At 40.4% G+C, this 17,573-nt stretch overlaps 1 protein-coding gene across 1 annotated transcript in view; it reads left to right on the top strand.

Moving 5' to 3' along the window:
- Nucleotides 1–10,990: 10,990 nt before the first annotated feature.
- The window catches only part of LOC142302455 (uncharacterized), a 593,189-nt gene continuing 586,606 nt past the window's right edge, over nucleotides 10,991–17,573 (top strand). The window contains exons 1-3 of the mRNA XM_075343517.1: nucleotides 10,991–11,069; nucleotides 13,273–13,456; nucleotides 16,999–17,158. Coding sequence (XP_075199632.1) covers nucleotides 10,991–11,069; nucleotides 13,273–13,456; nucleotides 16,999–17,158 — 423 coding nt within the window. The remainder of the gene's footprint in view (nucleotides 11,070–13,272; nucleotides 13,457–16,998; nucleotides 17,159–17,573) is intronic.

Raw genomic sequence — 17,573 nt, forward strand, 5'->3', positions numbered from 1 at the left:
ACCTCAAGAACATCGCTAGAATCCGCCCCTTTCTCACAATGGAAACGACAAAAACCCTCACCGTGGCCCTGATCCACTCTCGCCTTGACTACTGTAACTCTCTATTAATTGGTCTCCCCCTAACTAGACTCTCCCCTCTACAGTCCATCCTTAATGCAGCAGCCAGGGTCACCTATCTGGCCAACCGCTACTCGGATGCCTCTGCTCTGTGCCAGTCATTGCACTGGCTTCCCATATATCACAGGATCCAATTCAAACTGCTTGTTCTCACCCACAAAGCTCTCCACAGTGCAGCACCCTCCTACATCTCCACCCTCCTCTCTGTCTATCATCCCACCCGTTCTCTACGCTCTGCAAATGACTTTCGACTAACATCCACACTAATTCGAACCTCCCACTCCCGAATCCAAGACTTCTTCCGAGCTGCACCAAACCTCTGGAACGCTCTACCCCAAGAAGTTAGGACAAATCACAACTTACTCAGCTTCAGACTGTCACGCTCCCGGTGTCCCGACAGCCCTCCTTACCCACTGAGCCGGTCCCTGCATCGCACCACCGCTCCGTACCCACTGATCCAGCCTCACCAGCACGCCACCGCTCCTTACCCACTGAGCCGGTCTCACTATCCAGACACCGCTCCTTACCCACTGATCCAGTATCGCCATCGCACCACCGCTCCCTGACTCACTGACCCAGTCCACGTGTCCGCTGGTCGCGGCTGCCGCTCCCGCTCATGCTCCCCTGCGTCCTGTTCCTGGTCTCAGGAGTCTGACTCTGAGTCTTAGACACATGTTTCTGTATAGGACCGGGCCGCGCCCACTTCCCTGGTCTTATAGGCCCAGCACACCTGAAGCAGGATATGATATAGGGCTGTGCTGGGTATATAGGACTGGCCTTTCCATGTGGGCAGGGCCTGATCAATGTGTCTTGAAGCCTTGTCTTTTGAGCTAGGTGCTCAGGTCCCCTTGTACCGTGTCCTGTTACCTGTACCAGCATTCTGTACCGTCTTAAAGTACTGCGTGACCCTGGTGACCTGGTTATACCTGTCCCTGCCACGCCAGTGCTCCGGCTGCCGTGTACCCTGCCCTCCGGTGGGGTGCATGGTCCAGTGGATCCACCTCCTGGGCCTACCAGTCCTCCCTGCCCTGACACAGACGCTCCCTAAAAACGCATCTTTTTAGGGTGGCCTATCACACTCCCTAGCCAAACTAATTTCACCTAATCCCTCTACAACTTCTCAGAACATAACCCCACGTCAAACTCCATGGCACCCAAATGCGTCTCAAGGCTCTGGCCAACTGGTCCAGGAAGCCATCGTCTATCCCCCATGAGCTGGCTGGATTGTCATTTTAAATAAACACTTGTACCTTGCCCCTCCCCCCATCTCATTGTAGATTGTAAGCTCTCACGAGCAGGGTTGCCATTTTTCCTTTTAAATATTGTATCCTCTATAATTGTTACTTGTTTGTATATGTTTATGTATATGATATGTATATGTTCCTCCTGAATTGTAAAGCGCCGCGGAATATGTTGGCGCTATAGAAATAAAGATTATTATTATTATTATAGAGAGAAGGTGTGTCCAAACTTTTGGTCTGTACTGCATATATATGGACACACCATGTCATCTCTAGAACAACTATTCAAAGGAGACTTTGTGCAGCAGGCCTTCATGGTAAAATAGCTGCTAGCAAACCACTGCTAAGGACAGGCAACAAGCAGAAGAGACTTCTTTGGGCTAAAGAACATTTGGAATGGACATTAGACCAGTGGAAATCTGTGCTTTGGTCTGATGAGTCCAAATTTGAGATCTTTGCAGCCAACTACCGTGTCTTTGTAGAAAAGGTGAACGGATGAACTCTACATGGCTGGTTCCCACCGTGAAGCATGGAGGAGGAGGTGTGATGGTGTGGAGGTGCTTTGCTGGTAACACTGTTGGGGATTTATTCACAATTGAAGGCATACTGAACCAGCATGGCTACCACAGCATCTTGCAGTGGCATGCTATTCCATCCGGTTTGCGTTTAGTTGGACCATAATTTATTTTTCAACAGGACAATGACCCCAAACACACCTCCAGGCTTTGTAAGGGCTATTTGACTAAGAAGGAGAGTGATGGGTGCTACGCCAGATGACCTGGCCTCCACAGTCACCAGACCTGAACCCAATCGATATGGTTTGGGTTAAGCTGGACCGCAGAGGGAAGGCAAAGGGCCAACAAGTGCTAAGCATCTCTGGGAACTCCTTCAAGACTTTTGAAAGACCATTTCTGGTGACTACCTCTTGAAGCTCATCAAGAGAATGCCAAGAGTGTGCAAAGTAGTAATCAAAGAAAAAGGTGGCTACTTTGAAGAACCTAGAATATAAGACATATTTTCAGTTATTTCACACTTTTTTTTAAGTATTTCATTCCACATGTTTTAATTCACAGTTTTGATGCCCTCAATGTGAATCTACAATTTTTAGAATCAGGAAAATAAAGAAAACTCTTTGAATGAGAAGGTGTGTCCAAACTTTTGGTCTGTACTATATATATATATATATATATATATATATATATATATATATATGTCATAGCTGAAAGTGTTGGCACCCTTAAAATTGTTACGTAAAACTCAGTATTTATTATAGAAAATGATTGCAATTGTGCATATTTTGTCATACACGTTTATTTTGTGTACATTGGAACACAAAAAACTGATAAAAGAGGCAAATTGGACATAATTTCAAATTCAAAAATATGCTGGACAAAATTGTTGGAGCCCTCAGATTAAAATTTGGTTGCACATCCTTTGGAATAAATAGATGTAATCAATCGCTTCCTATAACCATCCACAAGCTTCTTACTCCCCTCAACTGGAATTTTGGACCACTCTTCTTTTACAAACTGCTCCAGGTCTCTGATATTTGTAGGGTGATTTTTCCCATCAGCAATTTTAAGATCTCTCCACAGGTGTTCAATGGATTTAGACCTGGATTCATTGCTGACCACTTCATAACTTTCAGGCGCTTTGTTTCCATCTATTTCTGGGGGCTTCAGTGAAGTAGGTTTGGGGTCATTGTCTTGCTGGACTACCCATGACCTAGGATGCAAACCCAGCTTTCTGACACTGAGCACTACATTGAGACCCAAAATCCTTTGGTAATCTTTAGATTTTATAATGCCTTGCACACAGTCAAGGGCTCCAGTGCCAGAGGCAGCAAAATAACTCGAAAACATCCTTAAACCGCCGCAATGTTTGACTGTAGATACTGTTTTCATTTCTTTGTAAGCCCCATTTCATTTTCAGTAAACAGTAGAATATTGTGCTTTACCAAAAGCTCATCTGTTCACAAGATGTTTTCCAAGAAGGATTTTGGCTTACTGACGTACATTTTGGGAAACTGAAGTATAGCTTTTTATGTCTCAGTGTCAGTAGTGGGGTCCGCCTGGCTTTCCTGTTATAGCGTTTCTTTTCATTCAAATGGGGATGGATATTTCGCGGCAACACTGATGCACTCTGAGCCTGTAGGACAGCTTGATTTTCTTTGGAACCTCATTGGGACTGCTTATCCACCATCTGGACTATCCTGTGTTGCAACCCTTCATAAGGGTTTCTCTGTAAGATTAGCTACAGTGCCATAAGTTGTAAACTTCTTGATTATGTTGTACCCCGTAGACAAAGAAACATCAAGATGGACTTTTAACTTTGAGATTGCTCAAATTTTTCAACAATTTTGGTTCTCACGTAATATGAGATGAAATGAGAGAACCCGAAAAGTAAAGTTTGGCGTTCGTACGTGTCTCAAACTTGCACATAGACTTCTCAGGGAAGTCAGTGTTCAAATTTAGCATATGGAGGCCGAACAGTTATTATTATTATTATTATTATTATTATAATAAGAGCTGGGGAGGGCAGGGGAATCAGTGAAATGTTAGACAACAGCACTCAAATGAAAGGAACAGCTATTAACATTTGTCATGTACTTAATACAACTCTCAACAGAGCAGTTCTGACTTGAGCTGTAGTACTTGGCAAATATTACCCCTGGTGTAACATTATAACCTACCCAAATTTTTTCGATGGTTCTAATATGGATCCAGTTGCGGCTCTGGTGCAACAGATACAGAGTGTATCTTTGGAAAAGTCACATCTGTGATCAAAGGTTTGACAGCAGTTGCAGTGGATTGCAGGTCTGCTTGTCTCAGCTTGCAGTCAGACTCAACCAGAACCTAAGCTAGCCCTTCTGGACTGGTTTTCTAGGGGGAGGGATACATTTGTGGGTTTTAGAGAAGCTTGTAGACTCTATTTCAAGCTTCGCCTTGCTCCTCAGGGAGTGAGGAACATCGGATGGGGATTGTTGTCTCACTCCTACAAGGAGATTGCCAGTCCTGGGCTTTCTCCCTTTTGACTGATTCTGTGTCCCTTCAGTTGGTAGACAAGCTTTTTCTGGCCCTCAGTCTCATTTATGATGATCTAGACTGAGTGTTCCTTGCTGAGTCAAAGCTACATAGGCTTCAGCAGGGGTATCGGTCACCAGGGGAATTTTGCTCAGAGTTCCGCAGATGGGAAACTGACACCAGTTGGAATGACCCCACCCTCAGAAGCCATTTTTGTCAGGGTCTATCTGAAAGTCTTTAGAGGCCTTTATGACTTTAGCATCCAGATTGATAGACGGTACTTAAACTGAAAAATAATTTGTCTGAGTAACTTCTGACTCCAGGCTGTGTGGAGAATTACAGCCTGGGAGTATATATCTCCTCTATATGTGTATCTCAGTTTGTTCTACCTGTGAAAGAAAGCCCATGAATCTGGGCACACCTTTGAAGAATATTTGATGGAAAAAGGCCTTTTGCGTACATAGTAAAAGTCTTAGATCTTTGAGTTCAGCTCATGAAAAAAGCGAGCAGGGCCGGCGTCAGCACCCGGCAAACCCAGTCAAATGCCGGGGCCCTGAGCTGCCAGGGCGACCCACTCGCAGTGTTAGGGTGCCTAATGCTATCTGGGTCTGCATTGTGCTAAATGTGGGCTGTATACTACATGAAGGTGCCTAATGATATCTAGGGCTGCACTGTGCTATATGGGGGCTGTATACTATATGAGGGTGCCTAATGCTATCTGGGTCTGCATAGTGCTATATTCGGGCTGTATACTACATGAAGGTGCCTAATGCTATCTGGGTCTGCACTGTGCTATATGTGGGCTGTATACTACATGAAGGTGCCTAGTGCTATATAGGTCTGCACTGTGCTATATGGGGGTTGTATACTACATGAGGATGCCTAATGCTATCTGGCTCTGCATTGCACTATATGCAGGCTGTATACTACATAAAGGTGCCTAATGCTATCTGGGTCTGCACTGTGCTATATGGGGGCTATATACTACATGAGGGTGCCTAATGCTATCTGGGTCTGCATTGTGCTATATGTGGGCTGTACACTACATAAGGGTGCACAATGCTATCTGGGTCTGCATTGTGCTATATGCGGGTTGTATACTACATGAAGGTGCCTAGTGCTATCTGGGTCTACATTTTGCCATCTGCGGGCTGAATACTTCATGAAAGGGCCTAATGCCATCTGGGTCTGCATTTTGCCATATGCGGGCTCTATACTACATGAAGTTGCCTAATGCCATATAGGTCTGCATTGTGCTATAGACTGTATACTACATGAGGGTGCCTTACACTATATGGGTCCACATTGGGCTATATGGGGGCTGTATACTACATGAGGGTGCCTAATGCTATATGGGTCTGCATTGTGCTATATGGGAGTTGCATAGTGCCATATGGGGGCTGCATAGTGCAATATGGGGGCTACATAATACTACATTGGGGCTACATAATACTATATGGAGGACTGGTGGGCTTCATAACACTATATGGAGGAATATGGGGGCTGCATACTACTATACCCCCAGAGTTGTATGTCCCTTCCACCCCGGTGCTGTATACCCCCCAGAACTATATGTTCCCCCCCACCCCAGAGCTGTGTACCACCAGAGCTGCATATCACCTCCCCACCTCAGAGCTGTTTGTCCCCGCACCCCAGAGCCACTGCCCCCTCTAGAGCTGTACGTCCCCCTCTGGAGCTGTATGCCCCCCATTGCTGTATACACCTTTCCTCAGTAATATGTACGCCCCCCAGTAATGTGTATGTCCCCAGTCTCTCTTGTGATGTATATACAGCAGTGTCAGTGTGCTCTATATGCGGCCATGTCTGTTAGTGATGGCCACAAATCAGCATGGCACAGACACATGCCCAGGAGGAGCTTGATGTAGACAAGCGGGAAGGTGAATGATGCTGTTGCCGGCTTTCCAATATTAGAAATATCTCTAATGTGTCTGTGTGTGCATGTATGATGTGTATCAATGTATGTCAGTGTATATGACTGTGTCTAGATTTATGTCTATTTAGATGTGTTTTTGTGAATTTCTCTTTAAATTTGTATGTGTACGTATGCCTGTATGTATATTTATCTGTGCATGTCTATGTGTGGATGGGACCCACTGAGACTCTTTCACCCAGGGCCCAAAAAAACCTGGAGCCGGCCTTGAATGCGAGCAAAAACAAAAGTATTGCATTTATATTTTTGTTCAGTATATAAATAAGTTGTATACCATATAGATCAACTCCATTTTTCGAAAATTAATTACTCATTTTGTAAATATTGAAAAAAATATAAGTGTTTTGGCTGCAGCAGCATGGACAATTGTACAATTGTAGTATTTGTAGCTGGAGATAGGGATATAATTAGAAGAACAAGAATTAGTGAGATATACAGTGCCTTGCGAAAGTATTCGGCCCCCTTGAACTTTTCAACCTTTGCCCACATTTCAGGCTTCAAACATAAAAATAAAACATTTTAATTTTTTGTTGAAAAATCAACAACAAGCGGGACACAATTGTGAAGTTGAACGAAATTTATTGGTTATTTTAAACTTTTGTAAAAAAAATAAAAAACTGAAAAGTGGGGCGTGCAATATTATTCAGCCCCTTTACTTTTAGTGCAGCAAAATCACTCCAGAAGTTGATTGAGAAAATCTAAATGATCCAATGTTGTCCTAAATGACTGATGATAATAAATATAATCCACCTGTGTGTAATCAAGTCTCCGTATAAATGCACCTGCTCTGTCATAGTCTCAGGGTTCTATTTAAAGTGCAGATAGCATCATGAAGACCAAGGAACAAAACAGGCAGGTCCGTGATACTGTTGGGGAGAAGTTTAAAGCCGGATTTGGATACAAAAAGATTTCCAAAACTTTAAACATCCCAAGAAGCACTGTGCAAGCGATCATATTGAAATAGAAGGAGTATCAGACCACTGCAAATCTACCAAGACCCAGCTTTCCCTCTAAACTTTCATCTCAAACAAGGAGAAGACTGATCAGAGATGCAGACAAGAGGCTCATGATCACTCTAGATGATCTGCAGATATCTACAGCTGAGGTGAGAGAGTCTGTTCATAGGACAACAATCAGTCATACACTGCACAAATCTGGCCTTTATAGAAGAGTGGCAAGGAGAAAACAATTTTTCAAAGATATCCATAAAAAGTGTTGTTTAAAGTTTACTACAAGCCACCTGGGAGACACACCAAACATGTGGAAAAAGGTGCTCGGGTCAGATGAAACCAAAATCAAACTTTTTGGGCACAATTTCCAAACGATATGTTTGGCGTAAAAGCAACACAGCTCATCACCTTGAACACCCCATCCCCACTGTCAAACGTGGTGGTGGCAGCATCATGGTTTGGGCCTGCTTTTCTTCAGCAGGGACAGGGAAGATGGTTAAAATTGATGGGAAGATGGATGGAGCCAAATACACGACCATTCTTGAAGAAAACCTGTTGGAGTCTGCAAAAGACCTGAGTCTGGGACAGAGATTTATTATGAGGAGATAAGGTATGCACACCAGTGACTATGTAAGGGGAATACATGGAATAGCAGAAACTGCTGTGTGAATACTGACTTGAAAAATCCAATAGCTATATGTAAGAGTGAAAATGTGAAAAATGGAATCTGCATTACTGCCATGAACATATGAATCAAGAGAAATTTAGCTACTGAATTGATCAATGCAATAGAGCCCCAACACTACGCCAAAGTATTTCTCTACGTTGGGGTCCCTAGCTTGTGTGTGTCCTCTCATGCAGTTAAAAAACTTACCGTGTATGGGAAGCTGAGACCCAGGCTATTTATGCGTATGATATGGATTGGCAATAGGTGGGGTTGGGGAGGGTTCCCAAACGAAAAACTACTAACAATAAGGAATAACGTTTGGAACACCATTCTAAGTCTGAACTGGGTGCAAAAACCTAAAAAAACATCACTATGAGGAGATAAGGTATGCACACCAGTGACTATGTAAGGGGAATACATGGAATAGCAGAAACTGCTGTGTGAATACTGACTTGAAAAATCCAATAGCTATATGTAAGAGTGAAAATGTGAAAAATGGAATCTGCATTACTGCCATGAACATATGAATCAAGAGAAATTTAGCTACTGAATTGATCAATGCAATAGAGCCCCAACACTACGCCAAAGTATTTCTCTACGTTGGGGTCCCTAGCTTGTGTGTGTCCTCTCATGCAGTTAAAAAACTTACCGTGTATGGGAAGCTGAGACCCAGGCTATTTATGCGTATGATATGGATTGGCAATAGGTGGGGTTGGGGAGGGTTCCCAAACGAAAAACTACTAACAATACGGAATAACGTTTGGAACACCATTCTAAGTCTGAACTGGGTGCAAAAACCTAAAAAATCATCACTATGAGGAGATAAGGTATGCACACCAGTGACTATGTAAGGGGAATACATGGAATAGCAAAAACTGCTGTGTGAATACTGACTTGAAAAATCCAATAGCTATATGTAAGAGTGAAAATGTGAAAAATGGAATCTGCATTACTGCCATGAACATATGAATCAAGAGAAATTTAGCTACTGAATTGATCAATGCAATAGAGCCCCAACACTACGCCAAAGTATTTCTCTACGTTGGGGTCCCTAGCTTGTATGTGTCCTCTCATGCAGTTAAAAAACTTACCGTGTATGGGAAGCTGAGACCCAGGCTATTTATGCGTATGATATGGATTGGCAATAGGTGGGGTTGGGGAGGGTTCCCAAACGAAAAACTACTAACAATAAGGAATAACGTTTGGAACACCAGTAGCTAAATTTCTCTTGATTCATATGTTCATGGCAGTAATGCAGATTCCATTTTTCACATTTTCACTCTTACATATAGCTATTGGATTTTTCAAGTCAGTATTCACACAGCAGTTTCTGCTATTCCATGTATTCCCCTTACATAGTCACTGGTGTGCATACCTTATCTCCTCATAGTGATGTTTTTTTAGGTTTTTGCACCAAGTTCAGACTTAGAATGGTGTTCCAAACGTTATTCCTTATTGTTGGGACAGAGATTTGTCTTCCAACAAGACAATGATCCAAAACATAAAGCAAAATTCGCAATGGAATGGTTCACAAATAAACGTATCCAGGTGTTAGAATGCCCAAGCCAAAGTCGAGACCTGAATCCAATCGAGAATCTGTGGAATGAGCTGAAAACTGCTGTTCACAAACGCTCTCCATCTAACCTCACTCAGCTCAAACTATTTTCAATGGAAGAATGGGCAAGAATTTCAGTCTCTCAATGTGCAAAACTGATAGACACATTGCAGCAAAAGGTGGCGCTACAAAATATTAAATAAAGGGGGCAGAATAATATTCCACGCCTCACTTTTCAGTTTTTTATTTTTACAAAAGTTTAACATAAGCAATAAATTTCATTCAACTTTACAATTGTGTCCCACTTGTTGATTCTTCACCAAAAAATTAAAATGTTTTATCTTTATGTTTGAAGCCTGCAATGTGGGAAAACGTTTAAAAGTTCAATGGGGCTGAATACTTTCGCAAGGCACTGTGTGTGTATATATATATATATATATATATAGATATATATATATATATATATATATATATATATATATATATATATATATATATATATATATATCTATATATATATACATTCCTCTCTGTGATTTAAGGGCATCTTGTGACATTATTTCATTATGTTACATGGCACTGTGACAAACTACTGTCTCCTGTAGTGCGTTTAGCAAAACATACATTATAGTGATTAGTGACCTGTCAGAGAAGTATGTATGTACAGTAGTATGTGCAGTTGTATAATATTATGTAATTGTTACATACTGAAGTGCTACTACACTATGAGGCTGATTTGGTAAGACTGATGTTGCGTACTATGTAACTGCCACCATTGCTTTAAAAGCTCTGTTAAGAGAACTGTGTAATTGTTTTCAGTATTTCGCAGCCATTGTAAATGTGAACGGGAGCAGTAGCGCTCTGGTTTATACTTTCCTGATAAGACGCCACAGCTCTAATTTCCATTTTACATGTGCCGATCCAGAATGGGAAACGATCGGCAATCACAATTTACGGGGCAATGAATATTCTACAATAGTTTACTTGATCAATCTTTGCGCATAGAATTTCTACCCGGGGTCATGCGCTGCTGATAATGATTTTTATGTGTATATAAATACCAACACATCCGAAGAACTAAAGTTTTTTGTATGCTGAGTGATGGCCGGCCTGTTTAGTCAGGAAAAGCTTGCTTGTTGATCTTTGGTTCATCAATATGGGCTATTAGAAAATCGGCATTATCTTCTGCTCTCTTACATTATTAGTAATTCATAGTTAGAGATTCTTCTGTATAGTCCCCTGTAAAGGTTTTTCAGGCTTGTATTTCATCTGTTTTGCCTGAAGAAGTGATTATGTAGATGAAAGTAGATGAAACTGATGTATAAAATGAAATCCTGTAATACCTAAGCTTGGGTATATCCAAACCAGAGGTCCATTTTAACAGTCACTGACAAAGTACAAGCTAACCATAATAATATTTTTTTTTCTTCTAGGACTTATAATATAAGAAAAATTAAAACCAAGATCAATGAAATAACTGGACACTATGATGATATCAATACAATTAAGAATTATCATCCTCACAGTTCTTTTGACGAAATGGACAGTGATGGCTCAGTTAGAAGGTACAGCAAACAAGATGCTTTTAGAAGCAACAAGTACATGAAATGGTCATAAATATATATGATGTAAGCTGTGCGGAAAAAGATCAAAAGCCGACCAACTGGGAATAGATTAATGCTGGTCATGGGAAGAGTAGATTTTCTGGTCTTGTAGTAATATATTTTTTTAAGACCATATGAACTAGATTGGAAAAAAATATGCTGTACTTTGTGTAATGCTCCTGTTTTTGATCATTTGCAGAAAAGGAGGTTCGACATTCTGTAATTTCAAAGATCAAACCAATGATTTTCCTTTAATAGAGTGACGTTTGTTGCTTTAAAGCTTCAGATTACTGTAGTTGTACACTAAGAGTATGTTCACATTAAGGTTTTTTTTTACATCGGTTCCGGAATAGATTCTACATAAACATTGCTATACTTTCATTATGCTTCATATTGATTTCAATGAGAAAACAATATTGCTGTTCATTCAAGTTTTTTTCTGACCCAGTTTTAAAAACTGTTCCATGAAAAAAAGGCATGATGTAACTTATTTTATGTACATTTCTCATGGAATCCATACCTGAAACTAAAGTCGATGGCTCAAAAAAAAACCTTAAAAAATGTGTGAAAACATGTTCAGAATTGAAATCATCGGCAGAAATCTAAATGGAGTTCTGATGTGGATATCTTTTGAAAACCACTTTTGATATCACTAAAAAGTCAATGTGAACATTTCCTTAGGGGGCCCTCAGTCTCTGTCCTAGTAGTGGAGAACCCCTTAAAGGATTATCATGCCATAGACTGTGGTGGGCAGTACTTAGGTTCTCACAGAATATATCTTTCTCTCCTGTAGAGTGTAAGCTCTTATGGTAAGTTGGGTTCTCTTTCTCTTGCTTGTAGAGTGTAAGCTCTTATGGTCAGTAAAGTTCTTTCTCTCGCTCTGTCTCTCTCCTGTAAAGTGTAAGCTCTCATAGTCGGTGGGGATCTCTCTTTCTCTCTCTGTCTCTCTCCTGTAAAGTGTAAGCTCTCATAGTCGGTGGGGATCTCTTTCTCTGTCTCTCTCCTGTAAAGTGTAAGCTCTCATAGTCGGTGGGGATCTCTCTCTCTCTCTCTCTGTCTCTCTCCTGTAAAGTGTAAGCTCTCATAGTCGGTTGGGATCTCTCTCTCTCTCTGTCTCTCTCCTGTAAAGTGTAAGCTCTCATAGTCGGTGGGGATCTCTTTCTCTGTCTCTCTCCTGTAAAGTGTAAGCTCTCATAGTCGGTGGAGATCTCTCTTTCTCTGTCTCTCTCCTGTAAAGTGTAAGCTCTCATAGTCGGTGGGGATCTCTCTTTCTCTGTCTCTCTCCTGTAAAGTGTAAGCTCTCATAGTCGGTGGGGATCTCTCTCTCTCTCTGTCTCTCTCCTGTAAAGTGTAAGCTCTCATAGTCGGTGGGGATCTCTCTTTCTCTCTCTGTCTCTCTCCCTCTCTCCTGTAAAGTGTAAGCTCTCATAGTCGATGGGGATCTCTCTTTCTCTCTTTGTCTCTTCTCCCTCATGTGTATTTTCCAGTATTGAAAATTGCACAAGTTTAATAACTGGAAATTAGATTTTTGGGGAAAATTTGATAATTCAGCAAACATGAATTTCTAAAGATCTGCTCATCTCTACTTGACAGCTCAGATTCAATTTAAATTTTAAAGCATATTAGAAATATAGAAAGAATTGTAAAAATCTGTGTAATACATGGACATATGCAAATGATTCATTAATAATTGATTCATTTTCTATTTTGTGAATATGCAGAAATCTCACATTGAGATATGATTTATTTGCATCAGCCATATGAACCATAGATAAAAATAGTCTGGGACTGTTCATTGACATCTATGGAGTGTTCTAGGAGTGCTCCATGGTCTGTGCAGAGGTCATTGTGGCGGGGGGAGGTAATTTGTGACCATAAACTATTGTCGTTTCTCTGTTATCATATATAGGTATTTCTTTTATTGTAATCTAGCCGTGATGATAATGAGATAAGAGGAATTCCTTCAGAACAGGAAGTGTCAGCCTATGATGAGGCTCCGTGGTCGAAGAGAAACTGCAAGATTTTTGTCTTGTTTTTAATATAGTTCTCTAGAAGCTTAGGAAAAAAAATCACCACATTAAAATAATTAGTTTAACATAGACTTAATTTCAACATTTTTAGGTGGCACATTCCCTCTAAACTTCTGTGTTTTGATTTCACACAGACTGCAGGTCTGCAGAGACAGCGGACATTGTGTTCCTTGTAGATGAGTCTTGGAGCGTAGGAGAAGACAACTTTCAGATTATCAAAGATTTTATTAGAAGTATGATAAGCTCATTTCAGAATACAGATGTAATTGGAAAGGAAGGGATTCGATTTGGAGTTGCAGTTTATGGAGATTCCCCAAGGTAACACATCATATTGGTAATGTACAGTACACTCATGGTTGCAAGTCCTTCAGATTAATTTTGCCATATTACAGATTACTTTAAGCTACAATCAGCAGTTTTCATCTATTGAAGTAACTTCGGTATCATTCTTCTCTATTTTGTTTATTTAGATAATTGTAGCTAGTAGTTAAAAAATAGACTCTTACATTGTTAGAAGTGTTAAATGAGAGGTTGGATGATATAATATTTAATACTAAATTTTCCTATATTATAGAATATTTATTAAGAAAATCTTACAGTATTCAGCACTTTATGCAAGTCAAAATTGAGTGCGTTGCTCTCCTTATGGAAATGTACTATACTTTTCTGTATGAAATCATAATAGGATTGTTATAGGTGGGCAGAAGTCAATTTGGACTTGTATATTATTTTCACTGGAATTAACACTCAATCACAATAATATGTATTGGAGTGTACAAGCTATTTGGCTAAATAGTACAAAAATAATTACTTGTGCTTATGTTTTTCTTCTTTTAGGGAACATTTTCAGATCAGTTTTTCTAACTTATGTTGCCCTTTTTTTTCTTTTAACTTTGATTTTTTTTTTATTGACATTTTACAAGACGAATACAAACTCAAATACAAAATTCAGGTTAATTTCCAGTGCTCTGAACTCTCAATAATATGTCCAACAAGAAAACAAAAAGAAAAGGGGGGAAAAGTTGGGAGATATGCTACAAGACCAGAACTAAATAACGATGGAAGAGTTAGGATAAAAGGAATCACACACCTGGTTTTTAACAGATTTCAGTGTCAAGATTCAAGATTCATGTTCCCGTTAAACTCAGTGCATGTCCCATTTTCATCTGGTTTTGCTGATAACAATCCATGGGGGATCCGTTAATAATGGATGAAAAATAAAGGCATTCTCCATCCATTTTTAACTGGTCTATTGCTAATATATCTAGAGCAGCTTTTTTTCCCACTGCAAATGTAAATAGAAATTCTTCATTGAATAACTGTCTCTAAGTTACCCAACTGTCTAGATGTACACTGGAGATCAAAATTAGAGACGAATGTATGATCACTTGATTTTTTCAGAAATAATGTAATCTACATTGATGAATATTTTAAGGTTTTTTTGTTAGGGGCACACCATGCCACTAGAACAGTGGATCCAAAGTTTATCAACATAAAACCTTTTGCCCAAAATGTGATGATAATAATTAGAGAACATTGACTGTAGCACATAAAAAGATTATAACTACATTTTCTGAAGGTAACAACAGTCACCAATCAGTAGAAAGTGTACAGGCTTTTGCTGTGAATGACTTCAGCACATCTTCAGCCACAGGACATCACTAGTCTCTCACACTGCTCTAGTGTGATTTTGGTCCACTCTTCTTCCAGTCTCTTCCATAGTTCTTTGACTGTTGTGGGTTTTTTGGCCATAACTTTGTCACCAAAGATTTTCCAGAGGTTTCCTATTGGGTTTAGATCAGGACTCTGGACCGGTGATTTCATTGTTTCAATGTTTATTGTTTCAAGGAACTGCTTTACCCGTTTTGCTATATGACAGGCGGCATTGTCCTGCATGACAATTGCTAGCTGATTGAGTGATAAATGCAAGTAAGGAACGACGTGTTGTTGAAGAAGGTTCTGATACACACTTGCATTCACTCTAGCATTTAGCTGTATGGAAGGTCCAACTCCTGCTGTAGAAAACATTTCCCAAACCATGACACTTCCTCCACCGCCTTTCACTGACTTCTTAATACACTTTGGGTTCAGTCTTTCCCCAGTTTGTCGAAGAACATAATGTTTACCATCAGACCCAAATAAATTAAACTTGCCTTCATCACTAAAATGAACTGTGGACCACTTATTCTCTGTCCACACAACATGCTCCTTTTAATTCTTTCTGCTAATGAGAGGTTTGGTCACTGCAGGGTGGGCTTTCAGTCCAAATGCTATTAAAAGTTGTGACACTGTATGATGAGACAAATCCTTACCCTGTTCAATGCTGAACTGGCGAGCAATTCCAGCTGCAGTGTGGAAATGATTACTTGCATTATCCTGTCCTCTCTTGCATTTGTCTTTTGAGGGTGACCAGCCTTCTTGGGGGACTTGAAAGAGTTTGTGATGCTGTAAAGAAGCAATATTCTTGAAATCACAGACTTGGAATGACCAACTTCTCGTGCTATGGCTGATAGAGTCACTGCTTTGGCCTTCATCGGGACAACCTGCTGCCGGAGAGTTTCAGTCACTTTGGAACAGCGCACCATTTTTGCAAAGTCAGTGCAAACTGGAAAGTTTGGCTGCCAGTTAAATAGGGTTTGTCAGATAATTAAAAAAAATTAGAACTAGATGCCAGATTAACCAATAACTTGCAGGTATCTGAAAGTGTTCTCTAATTTTGATCAGTGTTCTTTTTAATTTATCTCATTTACATTTTTATTATGTGCTTTTGAAAAAATTCGATTTATGAAATAAGCTTAAAATACTGTGAGTTTACTCATGTTAGGATATAATCACATAGGACTACACAATGGCCTTAACATTTCTGAAATTGTGTTTTGTTCTCTAATTTTGATCTCCAGTGTATTCACATATATCATTTTTCTTCCCTCTAACATCATACCCTTCCATGTCATTTGTGATTTTTATTTTCCTAGTCCTGAGTTATACCCTCTATGACGATTTAAATGGGTAGAAGAAAGGATTATATTTCTACAGTGATATATCGATGTACGCATAACAGCTCACGTGCATGCATCATACTATCCTAAGGGTGGCGTCACACGCTACGATATATCGGGTGATGTGTCGTCGGGGTGATGGATTCCGTGACGCATATCCGGCATCGCTAGATATATCGTAGCGTGTGACAGCTAAGAACGACTGTGAACGAACAAAAATACTCACCTTATCGTTGCTCGTTGACACGTCGTTCATTTTTATAAAGTCGTTCCTCCTTTTGCGCGCAGGTTGTTCATCTTTCCCGAGGCAGCACACATCGCTCCGCGTGACACCCCGGGAACGACGAATACAGCTTACCTGTGTCCCGCCGGCAATATGGAAGGAAGGAGGTGGGCGGGATGTTATGTCCCGCTCATCTCCGCCCCTCCGCTTCTATTGGGTAGCCGCTGTGTGACGTCGCTGTGACACCGAACGTCCCTCCCCCTTCAGGAAGAGGATGTTCGCCGCCCACAGCTACATCATTCGGGAGGTAAGTACGTGTGACAGGGGGTTACCGACTTTGTGCACCATGGGCAACAAATTGCCCGTGACGCACAAACGACGGGGGCGGGTGTGATCGCTCATGCGATCGCACTATATATATCGTCCCGTGTAACGCCGCCCTAAGAGTTAATCTTCACTTATTTAATAAAAATTACATGTCATAGTAAAAAAATTGTTGCAAAACTAATTATAATAAATAAAGGAATGCAATGGTGTACTTGAAAGGCATCTCAAAAAGAACATTTTCATAACAAACTTGGTATACCAATATTAATTGTTATAATTTGTATTATATCCACTTACTCAAATAATCCTAGGATGAGCATTGAATTGTCAGATTATGAAACGATTCAAGAAGTACTATTGGCACTCCAAAGTGTTGCATACAAAGGAGGGAACACAAAGACAGGAGAAGCCCTTGCCTTTCTGGCAGATCGAGTATTTAACCCATCCATTTCCAGAGAAGATGTACCAAAAGTAAGTACATACAATGGTATTTTAAAATATCCAATATTACCTACATGTATTTAATAAGGGAACAAAAGCACACTAGTATAAATGCAAACGGGGCACAATGAAAAAGCAGCATATATCAACAGTACATGCAAATATAACAAATTTTGTGATATATTATTAAAGTAAAATGAATGTTTCTCTCTTATAAAATGTGTTCAAAGTGCTGCCCATTGTGTTGGATTGTAAATGCAACCCTCTTCTACTCTTGACACACTAATAGCAACATGACAGAAGAAATGCTAGCACAGGCTTCCAGGATCTGTTGTTTCAGAAGCTGCACATCTTGTATCTTCACAGCACAGACAATTGCCTTCAGATGACCGCAAAGATAAAAGTCTAAGGGGGTCAGATCGGGAGACCTTGGTGGCCATTCAAC

This window comes from Anomaloglossus baeobatrachus, chromosome 4 (assembly GCF_048569485.1).
Source record: "Anomaloglossus baeobatrachus isolate aAnoBae1 chromosome 4, aAnoBae1.hap1, whole genome shotgun sequence".
In the NCBI taxonomy this organism is placed as follows: Eukaryota; Metazoa; Chordata; class Amphibia; order Anura; family Aromobatidae; genus Anomaloglossus; species Anomaloglossus baeobatrachus.